The sequence below is a fragment of the Heterodontus francisci genome, chromosome 24 (genome assembly GCF_036365525.1).
Source record: "Heterodontus francisci isolate sHetFra1 chromosome 24, sHetFra1.hap1, whole genome shotgun sequence".
In the NCBI taxonomy this organism is placed as follows: Eukaryota; Metazoa; Chordata; class Chondrichthyes; order Heterodontiformes; family Heterodontidae; genus Heterodontus; species Heterodontus francisci.
Genome location: NC_090394.1, coordinates 58,412,968 through 58,436,403, shown reverse-complemented (window position 1 = coordinate 58,436,403; position 23,436 = coordinate 58,412,968). Strand labels below are relative to the sequence as shown.

The 23,436-nt window shown below is 43.3% G+C and overlaps 1 protein-coding gene across 11 annotated transcripts in view; it reads right to left on the bottom strand.

Annotated features, from left to right (window-relative positions):
- lyrm1 (LYR motif containing 1) overlaps positions 1-23,436 on the bottom strand; it is a 48,853-nt gene that overhangs the window by 23,450 nt on the left and 1,967 nt on the right. For 8 of the 11 annotated variants that reach the window (XM_068056283.1, XM_068056285.1, XM_068056290.1 and 5 more), the window contains exons 2-4: positions 12,343-12,498; positions 7,510-7,570; positions 7,372-7,403 (exon numbers count right to left, since the gene is read on the bottom strand). In XM_068056283.1, the coding sequence (XP_067912384.1) occupies positions 7,372-7,403; positions 7,510-7,570; positions 12,343-12,498 (249 nt within the window). Of the gene's footprint in view, positions 1-2,508; positions 4,645-7,371; positions 7,404-7,509; positions 7,571-12,342; positions 12,499-23,436 lie in introns of those variants that run through there. The other 3 variants (XM_068056291.1, XM_068056287.1, XM_068056289.1) reach the window with 2 other exon arrangements.

Below are 23,436 nucleotides of genomic sequence, written 5' to 3'. Positions count from 1 at the left end.
GAAACACGCAAGTCAGCCTCAGTGCAATAACTTTCCAAGCGCTTTATGGTTTGACAATTAACTATTATCTACATCGTAAACACCCAGCTGACCCACAAAGTGACATCACCCAATGCAGTGGTCTGCGCAGATGGCCACTCCTACGACATGCTCCCCTTGCGGCAGAGGGTGCGGTGGAGGTAGGCTGCTTACTTATGCCTGCCTGGGTCCGAGATGCCCATGGCGGCTGTCCTTGTTGTGTGGTGCACGGGGTGGGAAGGGAGGGTGACCTCTGCACTTTGTTCAGTTTGGAGGGGGGGGTGGGGGGGGGGGGGTGGAGGGAAGGTCAAATTTTGAATTCAACTGTTATTGGGGGGGGGTAGGAAAGGGACATTAAATTTTTCATCGGTACATTCGGGGGGTATTATTTTAAAAATGTAAATGAGCTGGCAGGGCTGACTGCCCTTCAAAAAGGGTGCCAGCACTTGCTGGCGTCGAACAGCCCGCTCCCTCCACATGATTGGGGGGCGGTGGCCCAATTGCCTCATTATTATGGGCCGCCGCAAGAAAGATCACGGCAGCCCACATGCCCACTGCCGGAACAGAAGATAATCCTGGTCTATGTGTGTAAAATCAATCCTAGTCACTTCGTTATTGCCAGGAGAATTACCAAATCTTCTCCAGTCTGGCTGGGAATACTGGTGTTACTATGTACAACCAACAGATATAGGCTAAGTACTTTACATCCACAGTTCTGGTTTGCTTTAAGTAACCTGTAATTTAGTTTGGAGCTTGACATCATTGCTGTGCTACAGCTTTACAATTGCCTCCTATCTATTACCTGTTCTCTTACTTATATTAAGCATGATGCTAAGCAGTCCCTTATGTCAAGTGAAGAGTATTTAAGTTTGTTACAACTGTTTTTCAACAACTGAATAAACTGGAATTTTCACCTTACTTGGTCTTCAGGTGCATTTGGTCTAAAAAAATGCGAAGCGCTTCCAAAGTTACTAATAATTTCAAAAACTATGTGAAACATTCTCTTAGATCTTGTTTTTGAATCCATTGCCTGATTTTTGCGTTCACTATTTTTCTTTGCTTGCAAAACGCTTTAATGTTTCTTGTATGTGAGAAGTGTTATTGAAACAGAAGTTGTTAAATAGCTGCGTTTGCTGACAACACAACCACTCGGTGGCGCAGTACTTGCACATGCGCAAATGAAGCTCCATGCACAGAAACAGCACTGTCTGCGACGTTTTTGGCAGCTGTTCAATTTATCACAAAAAAAACCAAATGAAACCCAAATGCCCACAGTGGCTACGATCACCGCTTCCATCCCATCCCCAACAATACCCCGCTCCCTCCTGCCATCAAGCTTCTCTCCGCCGCTGCCTCCCTCGCCCATCTGCTTGCTGCTTAATCCATGCCTTGCTACTTCTCCCCCTCAGCCACTCACTCTCTGCTTCACACCCCAGCCCCACCTTTGGGCCACTCGCTCCTAGCCTCGCTGCTTCATCCCCTCTGCTCTGCCTTTGCTCCCCGCTCCCTCCCGCTTCAGTTCCACACTCCATCCCGCTTGCAGTCTCCCCTCCCCTCCCTATCTTGTCACTCTCTCTCTCTCCCCTGTGCGGGGAAGAAAGATGGCAAATGTGGGAGGGAGTGGGGACCAGAAGCGGGAGGGAGCAGGGACCAGAAGCGGGAGGGAGCAGGGAAGCAGAGATAGAGCAGAAGGGAGGAAGTGACGAGGCCAAGAGTGAGTGGCCCAGAGGTTGGGGGGGGGGGGGGGGGGTGAAGCAGGGAGCAAGTGGCTGAAGGGGGAGAAGTGGTGAGGCGGGGAGCGAGTGGCTCACAGGCAGGTGGGGATGGGGGGGTGTGAAGCGGGGAGTGAGCGGCCGAGGGAGAAGAAGTGGTGAGGCGAGGAACGAGCAGACTTTGCAGTATGCGATGATGTTTTCGTGCACATGTGAAAATTAGTTCTGGCAAGCTGGGTGCTGATGCAGGCTGACCATGTGCAGCACCATACTGACAGCAAGGGTCCATTCCGCGCATGTTCAAAGCTGGGAGTGCTCTGATAAAATCAGGGCTGGGCTGCGTTGTCAGGAGTCATTTTGTTGTTAAATTCCATTTTTCAGGATTCAGATGTCCTGAACCAAAAATACAACATGCCTGTAAGTCCTACACATTTTTCTCTGCTTTAATGTGCAGTGGTAGGTGTGAAATAAATTATCTTCTTTTAAATTGTTTCAATGGAGTGCTCAATTGATAAGGGGGTCATTATATTGACAATAGAGTGATCGCCCAAGGTGTCACTCATTGTAATTCATGTTACAATGTAATTTCATCATGAGTTAGAAAGATCAGAAGTGTCAAGCAGACTTGTAACCTTAGAAAGACTGATGGGCTTTTTTAGGGAAACTCTACAAGAATATGGTAACACATTTTCATAATACAGGTTCCAAGCAATTTCCCCATTTCTGCTGTATCACAGCACTATTTGCACAGGGAAGCTGAAATTCTTTAGCAAAGTTGTGTAAGGTGCTACATAAATGCAAGTTTATTTATTCATTTTTAATTTTTATTATTATTACAGGTTTTGATAGTGAATAGGGTAAGATTGATGGGAGGGTGTAATTACAGGGTGCAAAGTTTATATAGGTGATTTCCATTATGAATATACACATAGGAATTTACAATGGAGAAAGTTGACAAACAGTGCAATCAGATGTAAAAATTTTGACATATTACAAGCTGATCTTGTGTTTTGCACGAGGTCAGAACAAGTGCAGTCTACAGGTGAAATGGAGTAAGAGGACAGCTGATAATTACATAAGAGCTAGGAGCAGGAGTAGGCAATTCAGCCCCTCGAGCCAACTCTGCCATTCAATTCGATCATGGCTGATCTCATCTCAGCCTCAACTCCACTTTCCTGCCCGTTCTCCATACTAATTAAAAATCTGTCTATCTCCTCCTTAAATTTACCCAATGTCCCGGCATCCACTGCACTCTGGGGTAGTGAATTCCACAGACTCACGACCCTTTGAGAGAAGTGATTTCTCCTCATCTGTGTTTTAAATCTGCTACCCCTTATCTTAAAACTATGACGTCTCATTCTAGATTGCCCCACAAGAGGAAACATTCTCTCGATGTCTACTTTGTTAATCCCCTTAATCATTTTATATACCTCAATTAGATCTTCTCTCATTCTTCTAAATTCTAGAGAGTAAAGGCCTAAACTGCTCAATCTCTCTTCATAAGACAAACCCCTCATCTCTGGAATCAATCTAGTAAACCTCCTCTGAACTGCCTCCAAAGCAACTACATCCTTTCTCAAGTAAAGGGACCAAAACTGTATGCAATACTCCAGGTGCGGTTTCACTAATGCCTTGTACAGTGGCACTTCCCTACTTTTATACTCTTTTCCTTTAGCGATAAATGACAAAATTCCATTTGCTTTTCTTATTACCTGCCTACTAGTTTTCTGCGATTCATGCACGAGGACACCCAGATCCCTCTGCGCCGAAGCACTCTGAAATTTCTCTCCATTTAGATAATAATTTGCCTTTCTATTCTTCCGACCAAAATGGATAACCTCACACTTATGCACATTAAACTCCATCTGCCAGATTTTAGTCCATTTACCTAATCTATCCATCTCCATTTGTAAATTTCTTATTTCTTTATTGCAACTCAAGTATCCCACCTATTTTAGCGTCATTTGCAAATTTGGCTATAGTACCTTCTATCCTTGCATCCAAGTCATTAATATAGATTGTAAATAGTTAGGGCCCCGAGGACCGAACCCTGTGGCACCCCACTAGTTACATCTTGCCAACCAGAAAAAGATCCATTTATCCCAACTCTCTGTTTTCTGTTTGTTGGCCAATCCTCTATCCAAGCCAATAAATTGCCCCTAACCCCATGTGACCTTACCTTTTGCGCGGCACCTTATCAAATGCCTTTTGGAAGTTCAGATATACTACATCTACAGGATCCCCAATATCCACTTTGCTTGTTACATCTTCGAAGAGCTCTAGCAAATTAGTCAAACACAATTTACCCTTCATAAAACCATGCTGACTCTGATGTTTTGACCTTCTAAATGTCCTGTTATTATTTCCTTAATAATGCATTCTAACAATTTCCCAACGACAGACGTTAAACTAACTGGTCTATAGTTTCCTACTTTCTGCCTCCCTCCCCTTTTGAATAAGGGCGTTATATTAGTGTTTTTCCAATCCACTGGAACCTTTCCCGCATCTAGGGAATTTTGGAATATTATAACCAATGGATCCACTATCTCCGCTGCCACTTCAAGACCCTAGGATGTAGGCCATCAGGCCCTGGGGGCTTGTCTGCCTTCAATCCCAATAGTTTGCTCAGTACTTTTTCCCTAGTGATGTTGATTGTTCTAAGTTCCTCCCTTTCTATAACCTCTGCATTACCTGTTACTATTGGGATGGTACTAGTGTCCTCTACTGTGAAAACTGAGGCAAAATTGACATAGTTGTACAGACATAATTAACTTCCTATCTTAAAGTCATATATGCAGTCTTATTTTTAAATAATATATTGCTTTTGTATCATTTATTGTAAAATAGCAAAACGTATGGCAATTTGGTAAGCAGAGAACTCAAGTTGATTGGAGAATAGCAGTTTCTTTTCAGGCTGAAAAGCAGAGAGATGGGAAACTAAGGTGCTTGACTGAAGTACCACGTAACAGATGTACACAATCATTTTCTATTATAATGTGGACACAGGAATTTATAAAAAGGGAAAGTTAGCACAGTAACTCCATGCAGACGCAAGATTAATATATTGAATAAATATACGGAGTCATGCAGTGGGCTGCTATGCTCATTTCACTTTTGCAATGCTGTCCTGACTGATATTTTTGCCTGAAATTTCAAAGCTAAATGTAGTTCCAATTTGTTTGATGAAAAATCTTGCCAGTTGATAACATGTTTGTATGCCAGCATTAGATTTTAATTTAAAAGCAAAATACTGCGGATGCTGGAAATCTGAAATAAAATCGGAACTTCCGAAGAAGGGTCACTGACCCGAAACGTTAACTCTGCTTCTCTTTTCACAGATGCTGCCAGACCTGCTGAGTGGTTCCAGCATTTCTTGTTTAGATTTTAATTTATACTTCTAAATTTGTGCCTAGTCCAAAAGATTGGACGACTGATTGAGGGGGATGGGAGCTAATGACACTTGAAAATGCAAAATATCTGGATGCAATGTGGTTGCAGGACTAGATGATCTTGTCCTCCCTTTTTTCTCTATTCATGGAGACTGCAAATTAAAGTCTTCTCTCTAAAATGGAAAATAGTGCTTGATGCCTGGTGCCAAAATCCCTCAAAAACTTGAACAAATTAATTTGGCTCAACTTAGCTCATTCATCCTGAAAGACAAAGTAGCCATCCAATGACAATATCTTACGATGTTGTCTTATGAGGAAAGATTGGACAGGCTAGGCTTATCTGCTGGAGCTTAGAGGAGTAAGAGGCGACTTGATTGTTTATTTTTACAAAGTGACTCCTGACAATGCAGCCCAGCGCCGATGTCATCAGAACGCTCCCAGATTCACACATGCGCAGAACGGGCACAACGGACTGCAATGTCTGCGCACCACTCGCTCCCGGCCTCGCCACCTCTCCCCCATCGGTCACTCGCTCCCCACTTCTCCCCCATCAACCTGTCGGCCACTCGCTCCCTACCTCGCCACTTCTCCCTGCTCTGCCTCTGCTCCCTGCTCCATCCCACGATCAACGTCTATCTTCCTCATATGGAGGAAATGGAGGAGAGAGTGACAAGATAGGCAGAGGAGGGGAAGGAGACTGCAAGCAGGACGGAGAAAGAGCAGACGCAGGAGGGAGAGGGAGCGGGGAGCAGAAGCAGGAGGGAGTGGGGAGCAGAAGTGGGAGGGTGTGGGGTGCAGAGCAGAGGGAGGAAGTGGCGAGGCGAGTGAGGGAGAAGCGGCAAGGCGAGTGAGGGAGCAAACGGGCGCAGGAGGCAGTGGCGAAGAGAAGCGTGGGAGCGGGGTACTGTTGGGGGTGGAATGGAGGCCACGTTCGCAGCCACTAGGGATTTGAATTTCATTTGTTATTGTGATAAATTGAGCAGCGCCATCTTTACTACTGGCAGCTGCCTAAAACGTTGCAGTGACCTTTCAGTGCAGGAGGCTGCATTTGCGCATGTGCAAGTACTGCGCCACCTAGTGGTAGTGTTGTCAGCAAACGCAGCCTTATTTTTAATGTTGGGAGCAAATGAACAGTCCGCACTCTGCTAACCTTGAAAATGAGCTGTCTGTGGAGCAAAGCTCTGCAAAGCGTATAGGCATGCACATGCAGAGTTTCTAGGTTACTAAGCTCAGTGAGGTTCAGCCAAAAGTATAACTTGGATTTCCCAATTGTACATCATATTATACATATTATACAAATATCAATCCGAGACCAGTAGCTGTAGTATGACTGCAGACTTAAGTAATTAAGATCTTGTGTTCCATAGATATGCCACTAATGGTTTACAGGATGGGGTTAGAATGATTTAAACTTTTGATTGGACTGCATTGTAAGGAAAACCATTTATTATTCACATATTTTGGCATAATTTGGTTAATGTTTCAAAATGAGAAATAAAATCACAATTTAGATAACAGAAAATTGTATTGAAATCCATAATGGAAATAAAAGAAATGGATTATAATTCACTGTTCTGAATTAAATAGTAATACACAAATTGATTGTACTCTATTATAAGTTTATCAAGTGCAAAAGTTAAAGTGTAAAAATTAAAGTCAACTTTGCTCAGTCGTAGCACTCTTACCTCTGAACCAGCAGTTTGTGGATTCAAGCCACACACCCGAACTTGTGTACCTAAATTTAGGTTATTACTTCAGTGCAGTACTGAGGGAATGCTCTATCTATTGTCAAATGCACCATCTTTCAGATGATATGTTAGTCCTATCTGCCTGTTCAAATTGTTGTAAAAGATTCTGTGACATAATTCACAATGCAGGGGAGTTCTCCCCGAGTCCTGACCAACATTTATCCCTCAATCAAGATATCAAAACAGATTACCTGTTCATTTATCTCATTGCTGTTTGTGGGACTTTGCTGTGTACAATTCAGAAATAATTAATTGGTTATGTAGCATTTTGGATGTCCTGGGGACATGAGAGGTGATAAATGAAGGTTCATTCTTTACTTCTAATTGCATAATTGCTAGTTCGTCAAAGGAACACTGATAATGCAGAACTATAAAGAAAATGCTCAATTATTTTGTGGTTCTTACTACTTATTCTCAATGCCCAGCAATGTGATAATTCACTGCATTGATTTATTTAACAAACCAATTTCAGAACATGTTTATAAAGTAAAAATTGTAACTTACTGGTCTCGGGTAAGGAATTCTGTAATGTAGTCCTGCAAAAACAATCAAGATAATTCAAAAACCAAATGTTATACTCCATAAGTTACTTGCCTAAGAAATCACCACTAAAACATTGATAAATTCTTAAATGATTTTTACCCATTTCTATCCTTGCGTGGCATTCCTGTATGCAGATTTTAATTGTTTCTACATCTGTTAACTGCAAAAGAAGTTCATTACTAGATAATGAAAAAAGATAAAGCATATAGTATGTGATGCCATAAATAAAAACAGAACATTCTGGAAATACTCACTGCCTGACCTACTATCTGTGGAGAGAGAAACAGAGTTAATGTTTCAGTTTGATGACCTTATGACAGAATATTCTGATGACAGATCATCGACCTGAAACATTAACTTTGTTTCCATTCCACAGATGCTGCTTGACCTGTTTTCATTTCAGATTTCCATCATCGGCAGTATTATGCTTTTGTACACCTAAACATTTTCAAATAAAACCTTAAATGTTGTGATAAGCTTATTTCAGGCTAAAGGAAGTGCTTGACCATCACACGCACAGAAGAGACAATTAGTGGGTTCTTTGTCTTTCAGATAGAATAGCTTTGGTTTATAATATACAGGTATAGGCGGGAAAAAAATCAAAAGTAGAAACTTCTATTCAGAGATCGACCAGAGTAAAGATTAATGAGAATCATTGTTAATCAGGGAGTGTAAACCAGGCACTGACTCGGACTTAAGCTGAATGTTCATAACGACCTTATCAAATGGAAATAGCCCTGATCAAAGTCACAAAAGATAACTTCTGTGACTGTGGTGCACTCTCCTTCTAAACTTCTCTGCAGCCTTTGACAAGTCCTTTCATATCCTCCTTAAAACCCACCTCTTTAACCAGACTTTTAGTTACCCGCTCCTAAAAGCTTCCTCTTTAGCTCAGCATCAATTTTCATTTAGTCATGCTTCAGTGATTTGCTTTGTGCTGTTTTTCTACTTTAGGTACTATATAAACGTACATTGTTGAAAACAAAAATTAGAACGTCTTGGGATACTGGTGGACATATCAAAATACACTTTACTATCCACCGCACCACCCCACCCCCCCAACCTCACAGTGGGGTTTATTATTTGTTACATTAGGCTGATCCCTAATATCACATCACAGGAACAATAACTTGCATTTACATGGCTTCTTTAGCATAGTAAAACATCCCAAAGCACTTTACAGGAGAGATTATGAAACCAAATTTGATAGCGAGCCACATAAAGAGGTATTAGGTAAGCTGACCAAAAGCTTGATCAGAGAGGTAGGTTTTAAGGCGTGTTCTAAAGGAGGAGAGAAAAGGTCGAGAGTAGAGAGGTTTAGGAAGGGAATTCCAGAGCTTAGGCAGCAGAAGGCAGGCTACCAATGTTACAGCAATGAAAATCAGCAATAGACATAAAGCCAGAATTTCACTAAATTGGTCGCTGGGATGAGGGGGTTGCCCTGTGATGATAGGCTGAGTAAATAGGGCCCATATTCTCTGGAGTTTAGAAGAATGAGAGGTTATCTCACTGAAACATACAAGATTCTGAAGGGGCCGGACAGGGTAGACACTGAAAATTTGTTTCCACTGGTCGGAGTATCTAAAACACTGGGGCACAGTCTCAGGATAAGGGGCTGATCATTTAGGATTGAGATGAGGAGAAATTACTTCATTTAAAGGGTTGTGAATCTTTGGAATTCTTTACCCCAGCGGGTTGGGATAGGCAGAGTTCATCTCTCAGGGAATCAAGGGATATGGTGAGAGGGTGGGAAAGTGGAATTGAAGCCTGTCAGCCATGATTTTATTGAATGGTGGAGCAAGCTCGATGGACCATATGGTCTACTCCTATTTCTTGCGTTCTTGAGGAGCGCAGAGATCTTGGAGGGTTGTAGGGCTGGAGGAGGTTACAGAGATAGGGAAGGGTACGACCACAAAGGAATGTGTAAACAAGGATCAGAATTTAAATAAAAGAAAACAAAAAGAGGCATTGCCAGACCAGAAACTAAGGTCAGCAAGCATAGGGGTGATAGGTGAATGGGACGGTGCAAGTTAAGATATGGGTAGCAGAGTTTTGTGTGAGTCCGAGTTACAGAGGGTGCAAAGTGGAAGGCAAAGTTGAATACTGGACTATTTGAGTCTAGAGATAACAAAGGTATTGTGAAAGTTTCAGCAGTTGCGCCAAAGCATGCTGGAGACAGGCGACATTATGGAGGTGGATGTAGGCGGTCTTGGTGATGGAGAGGATTATGGGGTCAGAGTTCAGTTCAGGCTTAAAGAGGGAAAAAAAAAAATCAGCCAAGGCTTTTGCTCCTATCCACTTACCCACTGCTGGTAATGCACATCTGTGTAAACATCTGTCAGTATGCTTAAATAGCATACCAACACTATATTAAGGCTGGCAGATGAATAGTGGTCACTTGGAAGAAGTACCATAGACCACTTAGTGCACTGAGGTGAGAATATTGGTACCCACTGAGCCTGTTCCTGTGAACAGAATGTGCAATTTGCATAGTCAGTAATTTGGAATATTCTACTTCATCATACAGCATGGAATGTACAGTCATCAGAGCAGATGCAAAAAAGGTGGAGAAACTGAGAAAAGGGAGCATTTGCAGGGGTCAATGAACATGTAACTGATGTCTATGGAAAGCCCAACCCTGGAGACAGAGAGAGAAAGTGGTTCAGAAAGGTAAGTGTCAGAGATGAACAACGTAAAGATGAGAGATGGGTGGAAATTTGAAACATAGTTAGTAAAGCATACTTTATCATCTCATACTTTTTAAACATATAGAATGATGCAGCACGGAAGGAAGTCATTTGGCCTATCGTTTTCGTTCTGGCTCTTTGGAACAACTATCCAAATTAATCCCACTTCCCTGCTCTTTCCCCATAGCTCTGTAATTATTTTCTCTTTCAAGTATTTATCCAATTCTCTTTGAATGTTACTATTGAATCTGCTTCCACCACCCTTTCAGGCAGAACATTCCAGATCACAACAACTCACACTGTAAAAAAATGTTTCCTCATGTCGCCTCTGATTCTTTTGCCAATCACCCTAAGTCTGTCTCTTTGGGTTACTGAACCGTCTGCCACTGGAAAAAGTTTTTCCTTATTTACATCATTCATGATTTTGAACACCTCCATCAAATCTCCTCTAAACCTTCTTTGCTCTAAGGAACACAATCACAGCTTCTCCTGTCTCTCCACATAGCTGATGTCCCTTATCTCTGACTATTCCAATAAATCTGTGCATCCTCTCCAATTCCTTGACATGCTTCCTAAAGTGTGGTGTCCAGAACTGAACACGCTCCAGCTAATGCCGAGCCTGTGTTTTATAAAGGTTAGCAAAACCTCCCTACTTTTGTACGCTATTCCTCTATTAATAAACCCAGGGGTCCCATATGCTTTTTAAAATAGCCTTCTCAACTTGCCCTGCCACCTTCAAAGAATTCTGTACATATAACCCCAGGTCTCTCTCTAGCCGCACCCCCTTTAAAATTGTACCATTTAGTTTATAATGCCTCTTCTCATTCTTACTAACAAAATGTATCACTTCACACTACTCTGTTAAATTTCATCTGTCCTCCTGAAATCTGTTACTATCCTCCTCATTGTTTACTACATTTCCAAGTTTCATATCAAACTTTGAAATGAGACCATATATATCCAAGTCCAGATCATTAATATGTGAAAAAGAGCAGTGGTTCTAATACAATCCCTAAGAAATACCTCTGCCTCCCTCCCTCCAGTCTGTACAACAACTGTTCACCACTACTTTCTCATTTCTGTGCCTTAGGCTATTTTGTACCCATGCTGGTACTGTCCCTTTAATCTCATGGACATTAATTCGTCTAACAAGTCCATTATGTGCTATTTCATTAAAAGCCTTTTGAAAGACCACATACACAACATCAACCTTCTCCGATATTTCAAAGAACTCGATCAAGTTAGTCCAAGATGGTTTTCCTTTAACAAATCTGTGATGACTTTCATTTATAACCCTATATTTTCTAAATCCAATTAACTTTGTCGTGGATTATTGTTTGCAACTAAATGGTAAATGTTTCCTACCACCAATATTAAGCTGATTAGCCTGTAGTTGCTTGGTTGAACCTCTCCCCTTTTCTAAACTGGGGTGTAACATTTGCAGTCCGCCAATCCTCTGCCACTATCGCCATATCCAAGGAGCATTGGAAGTTTGTGGCTAGAGCCTCCGCAATTTCCGCCTTTAGTTCCCTCGGTAACCTAGGATGCATCCCATCTGGACCAGGTGACTTTTCCAGTTTGAAGACTGCCAACTTTTTAAGTACCTCTATTTTTATCCTATTGAATATTGCTACTGCCTCCTTCTTCACTACAACATCCTATTTTCTAGTGAAGACAGATGCAAACTACTCATTTTGTACCTCAAGTTTACACAAAAAAAAAACAGATAAAGTTCCAAAAAGATGAAACAGTGAAATATCTTGATGACACTGCCCAATGTAAATACAGCAAATACATGCCACATCAAACTAACATTCAATCTTGACTGATTGCATTCTACAAATTTCAGTCATGTAATCCTAACAGCTCTGGAGCCATCATTTCAGAACTGCCTTTTAATAGAAATCTAAGTGAAGCTAATTAGCATATAAAATTAAAATCTGAGGTATTTTTATTAGCATGCACCGTTAAATGACAGACAGAAGTAACACCTTTGTGTTAATGACAATCTAGTGACAGGCTAAATAACTTCTCTCAGCTCCAGAACTTATGGTTTAAAACAAAATATTAAACAAATAGAAATACAATAGAAATAGAATAAAACTATATAAACTAATGCTTTTGTATTCCCCCCCCCACCACAAAGAGGTATTAATGGCAACACTATGTTAATATGTATCTTTATTACATATCTTTCCCCACAAAATGTAATAAACATGCCATAAATTAAAACACTGCAACTTGCATTTTTATTTTTTCTGAACAATGATCTGGCCTCTGTGATGATGTACTCCTTTTCTTTCAAAGTGTCATCTGTTAGGCCTGATAGTGACTGCCATGTTCTTGCTATTCTGAAGATTCTTCGATAAAGACCAAGCACATCACATCTAGTTGCTGTCATCTGTTGAAATGAAGAGAAAATCTGTGAAGCTGCAATGATTTGGAAGATTATGCTGATAGTTCGATGAAAAGGGGTGGGACAAAGCTCATGTGGAGCATAAACACAAGCACATAGAAGTGTAAGGTGATGCATTTGGGGAGGTCAAACAAGGCAAAGGAATACAGATTAATCGGAAAAAACTGAGAGGTGTAGAGGAAGTGAGGGACCTTGGAGTAAATGTCCACAGATCCCTGAAGGTAGGACAGGTCGATAAGGTGGCTAAGAAGGCATATGGAATCCTTTCCTTTATTAACCGAGGTATAGAATATAACCATCAGCCTCAAGAAAACGAACATCATGGGGCAGGATGTCAGAAATGCTCCATCCATCAATATTGGCGACCACGCTCTGGAAGTGGTTCAAGAGTTCACCTACCTAGGCTCAACTATCACCAGTAACCTGTCTCTAGATGCAGAAATCAACAAGCGCATGGGTAAGGCTTCCACTGCTATGTCCAGACTGGCCAAGAGAGTGTGGGAAAATGGCGCACTGACACGGAACACAAAAGTCCGAGTGTATCAGGCCTGTGTCCTCAGTACCTTGCTCGACGGCAGCGAGGCCTGGACAACGTATGCCAGCCAAGAGCGACGTCTCAATTCATTCCATCTTCGCTGCCTTCGGAGAATACTTGGCATCAGGTGGCAGGACTATATCTCCAACACAGAAGTCCTTGAAGCGGCCAACACCCCCAGCTTATACACACTACTGAGTCAGCGGCGCTTGAGATGGCTTGGCCATGTGAGCCGCATGGAAGATGGCAGGATCCCCAAAGACACATTGTACAGCGAGCTCGCCACTGGTATCAGACCCACCGGCCGTCCATGTCTCCGTTATAAAGACGTCTGCAAACGCGACATGAAATCGTGTGACATTGATCACAAGTCGTGGGAGTCAGTTGCCAGCATTCGCCAGAGCTGGCGGGCAGCCATAAAGACAGGGCTAAATTGTGGCGAGTCGAAGAGACTTAGTAGTTGGCAGGAAAAAAGAGAGGCGCAAGGGGAGAGCCAACTGTGCAACAGCCCCGACAAACAAATTTCTCTGCAGCACATGTGGAAGAGCCTGTCACTCCAGAATTGGCCTTTATAGCCACTCCAGGCGCTGCTTCACAAACCACTGACCACCTCCTGGCGCGTATCCATTGTCTCTCGAGATAAGGAGGCCCAAAAAGAAAAAAAAAGAAAGAGAATATAACAGCAGGGACGTTATGCTGGAACTGTATAAATCATTCGTTAGGCCACAACTGTGTGCCGTTCTGGTCACCTCATTAGAGAAAGAATGTAATTGCATTAGAGACAGTACAGAGAAGATTTACGAGGATGTTGCCGGCACTAGAAAAATACAGCTATGAGGAAAGATTGGATAGGCTGGGGTTGTTCTCCTTTTTTTTATTAATTCATGGGAAGTGGGCGTTGCTGGCTATGCAAGCATTTATTGCTCATCCCTAATTGCCCTTGAGAAGGTGGTGGTGAGCTGCCTTCTTGAACTGCTGCAGTCCATGTGAGGTAGGTACACCCACAGTGCTGTTAGGAAGGGATTTTGACCCAGTGACAGTGAAGGAACGGCGATATAGTTCCAAGTCAGGATGGTGTGTGACTTGGAGGGGAACTTGCAGGCGGTGATGTTCCCATGAATCTGCTGCTCTTGTCCTTCGAGGTGGTAGAGGTCGCGGGTTTGGAAGGTGCTGTCTAAGGAGCCTTGGTGCATTGCTGCAGTGCATCTAGTAGATGATACACACTGCTGCCACTGTGTGTCGGTGATGGAGAGAGTGAATGTTTGTAGATGGGGTACCAATCAAGCGGGCTGCTTTGTCCTGGATGGTGTCGAGCTTCTTGAGTGTTGTTGGAGCTTCCTTGGAACAGAGAAGGCTGAGGGGAGAATTGATTGAGATATACAAAATTGAGAGGGGCCTGGATAGAGTCGATGTGAAGGGCCTATTTACTTTAGCAGAGAGGTCAGTGACTAGGGGGCATAGATTTAAAGTGATTGGTAGAAAGAGTAAAGGGGAGATGAGGAAAAGTTTTTTCACCCAGAGCGTGGTGGGGGTCTGGAACTCACTATCTAAAAGGGTAGTTGAGGCAGAAACCCTCAACTCATTCAAAAGAAGTCTGGATATGCACCTCGAGTGCCATAATCGACAGGGCTACAGACCAAATGCTGGAAGTGGGATTAGAATGGGTGGAACGTTTTTCGGTTGGCACAGACACAATGGGCCAAGTTGCCTCTTTCTGTACCGTAAACTTTCTATGATTCTATAACCAATTGGCCTGAATGGCCTAAACAGTGTACATTCTATGTAATTCTATTGTCAGACCATACAAAGTTACATTTCACTGTTATCAAACAAGCATAAAATATTTAAGTTAAAATATTTCTCCGCATGTGCTTGTGAGGAGGGAGGAGAGCAAAAAATATCCACTCAAAATTGCTGAATGCTATCATACATAATAGAATTGTAAGTCCAGAAATGTGAATTCTTCTGAAAATAAGTTTTTACTCTTCCTCCAAGGAATTTTCCTTACTCATCTACAGTATATGCTTCTTCCTCCCCAACACTTTGAAGGCCCGCACTCAATTTCCATATATATGCTGTTAACACTCAGTTTCCATCTCTCCACATTGACCCATAACTGTCGCTTACTGTCAGTCTGCCAGAAATTCTTCCAATAAAGCGTCAGCTTCTTTGCCATTGATTGCAGCATCCCTATGCCTTTGTCCAGTCTAGACTCAGTTATCTAAAGCTCTCTTACCTGGTCTCCAAACCACTACAAACTCCAACTCCAAATTGCTGCTCATACCCTATTCTTAAACTCCTGCTCGCCAATCAACTCCATCATTACCACCCTAAACTGGTAGTCATCTACAAACCACACCATGCCGTTCCATACTATTCCTGCAGCTTTATACCCCCTTCTCATCCTGACTGTTCTTGTAACTCTATCTTTCTGTGCATCACCTTTTCCTTCCACTCAATCACAGTGATCAGAGCCATCAGCTATCTTGATTCGACTCCCTTAAATCTCCTCTACATCTAGCTACACCTTTAAAAATGTTTACAAAACTCCTCTCTTGAAGAAGCTTTCAGTTATCTCTGATAACGAAGACTTGACATCTGCTTATCTCTTACCAGGAGACTTAATTTTGTTAAAGATGCTGCTGAGTGAACAGTGGGCATATTTGCATTTGTAAAATTTGTAACATTTATTGGCTCAAGTGGAACAAATGAAACCATTGTCAAAGATTTAATCGGTTGCCATGTAAATAGCTGTACTGTATTATAACTGTTAATTCAATCTCATCAGCAAATGAATAGTTATTAAACAAGGCCAAAAGTTGGTTAGCTATTTACAATTGGGCAATTTAATACAGGACAATATTGCCCGAATGCAAGCATTTTAAAAACAATACTTTTGCTACAATATAGCACCAAAAGCCAAAACATGGCTGCAAGTATGTGAGCTGTGAATCCAATTTGATAAAAAGTAAACTGTTGGCCAAACTGTGTGGCAGCTTAACTTACTTCTTGGTTAACATCACTGATATTACAAATTTACTCGTTTACTTGACTGTCTTAATGTAATTATTTGACCATGACCAGGGGCAACACTATCCGATACAACAGTACCATTTGTATAAAGCCATGAACAATGTCATGGCAGATCTGATAATGGAATTGCATAAATCTAAAAATCAAATTAAATTGCATATAATGAGATGCAAACATCTAAATTGATGCATCATAAATATAAATATACAGATGTAAGCATACATTTCAAAACCTCTCCTGACCTTCCTCACCCCCAAGCTCTGCTCTATGTTCATTCTCTGTTCACCACCCTGTAAAGCTCTAAGATTTCAGTACAATAATGGTGCTAGAGAAATTAAGTTGTTAGAACTGTAATTAGAAATAAGGACTTGCAAATATAAATTGTTCACAATACGACGTCAGCTGGACATGGGGTAGAGGACAGGCTCAGGATGTGGGTGGACCGGATGCGAGTTCTTAAAAAATTCATTCATGGGATGTGAGCGTCCTAGCTAGGCAAGCATTTATTGCCCATCCCGAATTGCCCTCGAGGTGGTGGTGGTGAGCTGCCTTCTTGAACTGCTGCAGTCCATGTGAGGTAGGTACATCTACACTGCTGTTAGGGAGTTCCAGGATTTTGACCCAGCGACAGTGAAGGAATGTCAATATAATTCCAAGTCAGGATGGTGCGTGACTTGGAAGGGAACTTGCAGGTGGTGTTCCAATTCATTTACTGCCCTTGTGCCCTTGTCCTTCTAGTTGGTAGAGGTCATGGGTTTGGAAGGTACTGTTTAAGGAGCCTTGGTGCATTGCTGCAGTGCATCTTGTAGATGGTACACACTGCTGCCACTGTGCATTGGTGGTGGAGGGATTGAATGTTTGTGGATGGGGTGCCAATCAAGCGGGCTGCTTTGTCCTGGATGGTGTCGAGCTTCTTGAGTGTTTTTGGAGCGGCACCCATCAGGCAAGTGGAGAGTATTCCATCACACTCCTGACTTGTGCCTTGTAGCTGGTGGGCAGGCTTTGAGGAGTCAGGAGATGAGTTACTCGACACAGGATTCCTAGCCTCTGACCTGCTCTTGTAGCCATGGTATTTATATGGCTACTCCAGTTCAGTCTCTGGTCAATGGTAGTCCCTCGAATGTTGATAGTGGGGGATTCAGCGATGGTAATGCCATTGAAGGTCAAGGGGAGATGGTTAGATTCTCTCTTGGAGATTGTCATTTATGACACTTAAGTGGCATGTAACATTCGCGCCACACATCAGCCCAAGCCAGGATATCGTCCAGGTCTTGCTGCATTTCTGCACGGACTGCTTCAGTATCTGAGGAGTCGTGAATGGTGCTGAACATTGTGAAATCATCAGCGACCTTATGATTGAAGGAAGATCATTGATGAAGCAGCTGAAGATGGTTGGGCCTAGGACACTATCCTGAGGAACTCCTGCAGTGATGTCCTGGAGCTGAGCTGATTGTCCTCCAACAACCACAACCATCTTCCTTTGCGCTAGGTACGACTCCAACCAGCAGAGAGTTTTCCCCGATTCTCATTGACTTCAGTTTTGCTAGAGCTCCTTTATGCCATACTCCGTCAAATGCTGCCTTGATGTCAATGGCAGTCAATATCACCTCACGAGCTCAGCTCTTTTGTCCACATTTGAACCAAGGCTGTAATGAAGTCAGCAGCTGAGTGGCCATGGCGGAACCCAAACTGAGCATCAGTGAGCACGTTATTGCTAAGCAAGTGCCGCATGATGGCACTGTTGATGACACCTTCCATCACTTTATTGATGATTGAGAGTAGACTGATGGGACAGTAACTGGCCGGGTTGGACTTGTCCTGCTTTTTGTGGACAGGACATGCCTGGGCAATTTTCCACATTGCCGGGTAGATGCCAGTGTTGTAGCTCTACTGGAACAGCTTGGCTAGGGGCGCAGCAGGCTCTGGAGTACAGGTCTTCAGTATTATTGCCGGAACATTATCAGGGCCCACAGCCTTCGCAGTGTCAAGTGTCTTCAGTCGTTTCTTGATATCATGCGGAGTGAATCGAATTGGCTGAAGTCTGGCATCCATGTTGCTGAGGACTTCAGGAGGAGGCCGAGATGGACCATCAACACGGCACTTCTGGCTGAAGATTGTTGCAAATGCTTCATTCAGCCTTACCTTTCGCACTGATGTGCTGGGCTCCACCATCATTGAGGGTGGGGATATTTGTGGAGCCACCTCCTCCAGTTAGTTGTTTAACCGTTGACCACCATTCACGACTGGATGTGACAGGACTGCAGAGCTTAGATCTGATCCATTGGTTATGGGACTGCTTAGCTCTGTCTATTGCACGCTGCTTAAGTCTTTAGCACACAAGTAGCCCTGTGTTGTAGCTTCGCCAGGTTGACACCTCATTTTGAGGTATGCCTGGTGCTGCTCCTGGCATGCATTGAACCAGGATTGGTCCCCTTGCTTGATGGTAATGGTAGAGTGGGGATATGCCGGGCAATGAGGTCACAGATTGTGGTTGAGTACAATTATGTTGCTGCTGATGGCCCACAGCGCCTCATGGATGCCCAGTTTTGCTTTGCTAGATCTGTTCAAAATCTATCCCATTTAGCACGGTGGTAGTGCCACACAACACGATGGAGGGTATCTCAATGTGAAGGCGGTGGTCACTCCTACCAATACTGTCATGGACAGATGCATCTGCGGCAGGCAGATTGGTGAGGACGAGGTCAAGTCTGTTCCTCCCTCTTGGTGGTTCCTTCACCACCTGCCGCATGCCCAGTCTAGCAGCTATGTCCTTTAGAACTCGGCCAGCTCAGCCAATAGTGGTGCTGCCGAGCCACTCTTGTTGATGGACATTGAAGTCCCCCACCCAGAGTACATTCTGCGTCCTTGAAACCCTCAGTACTTCCTCCAAGTGGTGTTCCACATGGAGTACTGACTCATCAGCTGAGGGAGGGCAATAGGTGGTAATCAGCAGGAGGTGTCCTTGCCCATGTTTGACCTGATGCCGAGAGACTGAATGGGGTCCAGAGTCAATGTTGAGGACTCCAAGGGCAACTCCCTCTCAACTGTATACCACTGTGCCGCCACCTATGCTGGGTCTGTTCTGCCGGTGGAACAGGACATACCCGGGGATGGTGATGATGGTGTCTGGGACATTGTCTGTAAGGTATGATTCGGTGAGTATGACTATATCAGGCTGTTGCTTGACTAGTCTATGGGGCAGCTCTCCCAACTTTGGCACAAGCCCTGAGATGTTATTAAGGAGGACTTTGCAGGGTCGACAGAGCTGCATCTGCCATTGTCATTTCCGGTGCCTAGGTTGAAGCCGGGTGGTCCGTCCGGTTTCATTGTTTTTTATTGACTTCGTAGCAGTTAGATACAACTGAGTGGCTAGCTAGGCCATTTCAGAGGGCATGTAACGGTCAACCACATTGTTGTGGGTCTGGAGTCACATGTAGGCCAGACCAGGTAAGGACAGCAGATTTCCTTCCCTAAAGGACATTCGTGAACCAGATGGGTTTTTTTTAATAACAATCGACAATGGTTTCATGGCCATCATTAGACTAGCTTTAAATTCCAGATTTATTAATTTAATTTAAATTCCACCTTCTGCTGTGGTGGGATTCGAACCCATGTCTCCAGAGCAATACCCTGGGTCTCTGGGTTACTAGTCCAGAGTGGGAACAGTTTGTAACTAAAAATATAATCTAACTATATCTTTTTCAGATCTGGTATAAGTCAGCCCAGAGATGAAAAATAAAGTTTAGCGAGAGATTATAAACCTGGGTTGAGGGTGAGGCAGGGACTGAACTCTTGGTAGGCAAAGGGAAGGGGAAGCAGAAAAGACAGCTGAACAGATAAACCCCACCTTGGTGACAAAAACCTTTATGACAATTTTCACAATTGTTAGAGGTGAGGGTGGAGGAATGAACAGAGAGGGGCTTTAAGGAGGTTCATGTGACAGAAGTGGAGCCTAAGGTTATTTTTTGCCTGCCAGGATGATCTTAGAGTAAGTGAGGATTTAAGATCACATGGTTAGGTGGAAACAATGTTTTTGGCCTTCTATATTTAAACAGACAAAAAAATTTTGCATAATGGTTAAACTTCAGTGAAAACAGCTTCAAGAATGTCAAGATAGAATGGTTGACAGTGTTTCATACCCATGCTCTGCAAAGTTAAGGGGAATAGCAGTGGTTGTGAAGAAAAAGAGGTAGTAGTAGAAACTGGCAGGTGATTTAAAGTAAGGGCCTTGACGAGAGGCAGAAATTTCAGAATTATGAAACAGAACATTCAGATACAAATGAGCACAGTGGCGCAGTGGTTAGCACCGCAGCCTCACAGCTCCAGCAACCCGGATTCAATTCTGGCTACTGCCTGTGTGGAGTTTGCAAGTTCTCCCTGTGTCTGCGTGGGTTTTCTCCGGGTGCTCCGGTTTCCTCCCACAAGCCAAAAGACTTGTTGGTAGGTAAATTGGCCATTATAAATTGCCCCTAGTTTAGGTAGGTGGTAGGGAAATATAGGGACAGGTGGGGATGTGGTCGGAATATGGGATTAGTGTAGGATTAGTATAAATGGGTGGTTGATGGTCAGCACAGACTCGGTGGGCCGAAGGGCCTGTTTCAGTGCTGTATCTCTAAAAAAAAAGACTCTGCAGTCTAGACTAATTATGGTTACATGCTGTTTTCCAGTTATACAAATGAGTTAATTTTTGCCATTATGACTACTTTGTTTTTATATCAATAAACGATGTAGTTGATACAGAGCACAGTGATGTCCAACCTAAAGATGCAGAATGTCATGATTAGAATGATAAGGATATGAAATTATTTGTTATAGAAATTGGGGACATTAGACTGGACAGCAATGGGTTTCTAGGAGCTACAGTGGGAAGACTGATAGGCTGGGCAGAACTAGAACTGCAGAAATTTGCAAAAGGCAGATCATGCTTGAATAAACTAATTGAATCTTTTGATGAAGTAACAGAGAAGGTTTATGAAGGACATGCGGTGGATTGTCTATATGTATTTCAAGAAAGCATTTGATAAAGTGTCACATAAAAGGCTGGTTAACAAAACTGAGGATCATTGAATAGGACAGTCATCAACAGCTTGGATAAAAAATTGGCTCAAGGACAGAACAGTGAGTTGTAATAAATTCTTGTTTTCGGACGGGAGACAGTGATGTTCCCCAAGGGTCAGTGCTTTTACACAGAAACATAGAAAGCAGGAGTAGGCCTTTCGGGCCTGCGCCACCATTCAAAAAAGATCATGGCTGATCGTCTAATTCAGTACCCTGTTCCCGCTTTCCCATCCTTTGATCCCTTTGGCATCAAGAAATATATCTATCTCCTTCTTGAATATATTTAATGACTTGGCCTCCACTGCCTTCTGCGGTATAGAATTCCACAGGTTCACCACCCTCCGAGTGAAGAAATTTCTCATCTCGGTTCTAAATGGCATACCCCATATCCTGAGACTGTGACCTCTGGTTCTGGACTCCCCAGCCATTGAGAACATCCTCCCTACATCCTCCGAAGAAGGGTCACTGACCCGAAACGTTAACTCTGCTTCTCTTTTCACAGATGCTGCCAGACCTGCTGAGTGGTTCCAGCATTTCTTGTTTTTATTCCTCCCTACATCTAGCCTGTCAAGTCCTGTTAGAATTTTATAGGTTTCTATGAGATCCCCTCTCATTCTTCTAAACTCTAGTGAATATAGGCCCAGTCGACCCAATCTCTCCTCATATGTCAATCCTGCCATCCCAGGAATCAACCTAGTAAATCTTCTTTGCACTCCCTCCATGGCAAGAACATCCTTCCTCAGATAAGGAGACCAAAATATCACACAATACTCCAGATGTGGTCTCACCAAGGCCCTGTATAACTGCTATATATAAACGACTTAGATTTGGAATAGAGTAGAATTTCAAAATTTGCCGATGATACCAAACTTGGAGGTGTGACAAACAGTGAGGATAATATGAATAGTGCGAGGGACATAGTTTAGAGGGGATGTGCGAGGCAAGGTTTTTACACAGAGGGTGGTGAGTGCCTGGAACTTGCTGCTAGGGGAGGTGGTGGAAGCAGATACGATAGCGACGTTTAAGAGACATCTTGACAAATACATGAATAGGAAGGGAATAGAGGGATATGGGCCCCGGAAGTGCAGAAGGTGTTAGTTTAGGCAGGCATCAAGATCGGCGCAGGCTTGGAGGGCCGAATGGCCTGTTCCTGTGCTGTTCTTTGTTTGAAATAGCCTGCAACAGGACATAGATAGGGTAGCAGAATGGGCAGACAAGTAGCATATGGAATTTATTAGAGAGAAGTGTGAGGTGATGCATTTTGGCAGAAGAGATAGGGTGAGACAATACAGACTTAATGGCACAGTTCTAAAGAATGTGCAGTAGAGGGACCTGGGGGTGTATGTGCATCGATCTTTGAAGGTGGCAGGACATATCCGAGGAGAGCCGGCATGGACACGATGGGCCGAATGGTCTCCTTCTGTGCCTTGTATGACTCTATAGTTGGCGGGGGTGTGCTGATACACATTAGAATTAGTTGGAACAGAGTAGTGCCTGAATCTTGATGTTAGGGCGGGAAGGCGCTGTAGTGGCACCTGCTGCTTGAAGATGGAATGGGGATGCATAGAGCAAAAGATATTGGGAAATAGGCCTTTTTTTGGAAATACTAGCCTCTTTGTATTCTGGAACCAGGGGAGCAGCCGAGTCAATAGGGTGGCTCTGTACACTAGCAGTATAGTATTATATTTAAGAGGACAGACATGCTCAGCTAACATCAGAAATGGAAGACCAACCAATTTCCTGGACTTCCAATGGGATTGTTTCTGTGTTTTAACTGGTTTCAGACTAATGCTTCTCGTCAGTTAATTTGGGAATACTTATGTCTTGGAGCAATGGGTGGGGTGACAGGGAACGGTTGGGGGGGGGGGGGGGGGTGCGGGCTGGTGGTGGACTGTGAATACTTTGAAAAGAGATGGAACTTTGGAGGTAGTCAGGAGGTCTAAGGCTTGTCAACAAACAGGTGCTTCTGGAGCTATTGGAGGCAAGCTGGTTTTTGGGAGCAATTTCACAGGGACAACAAGCCCCAGAAACTGAGATGGTAAGTAAAAATTAGTTTTGGGCCACTTGCAAATAAGAATGGTTGACATGCTGGGAGCAGACACCCGAGGCTCGACCAAAATTGGATTTGGGTCTCATCAGCATATCTGGTGAACTGTTGATGCCAATCAGGTTTCCAGAATCAGCTTGCCAGTTTGAAAAGGACTAAATTCAGCCAGCTTTGCTGATATTGAGCCTCAGATAATTGCTGGGAGGAGGGGAGGTGGCTAGCATGGTTCAGCGGATGCATACCATAGTGC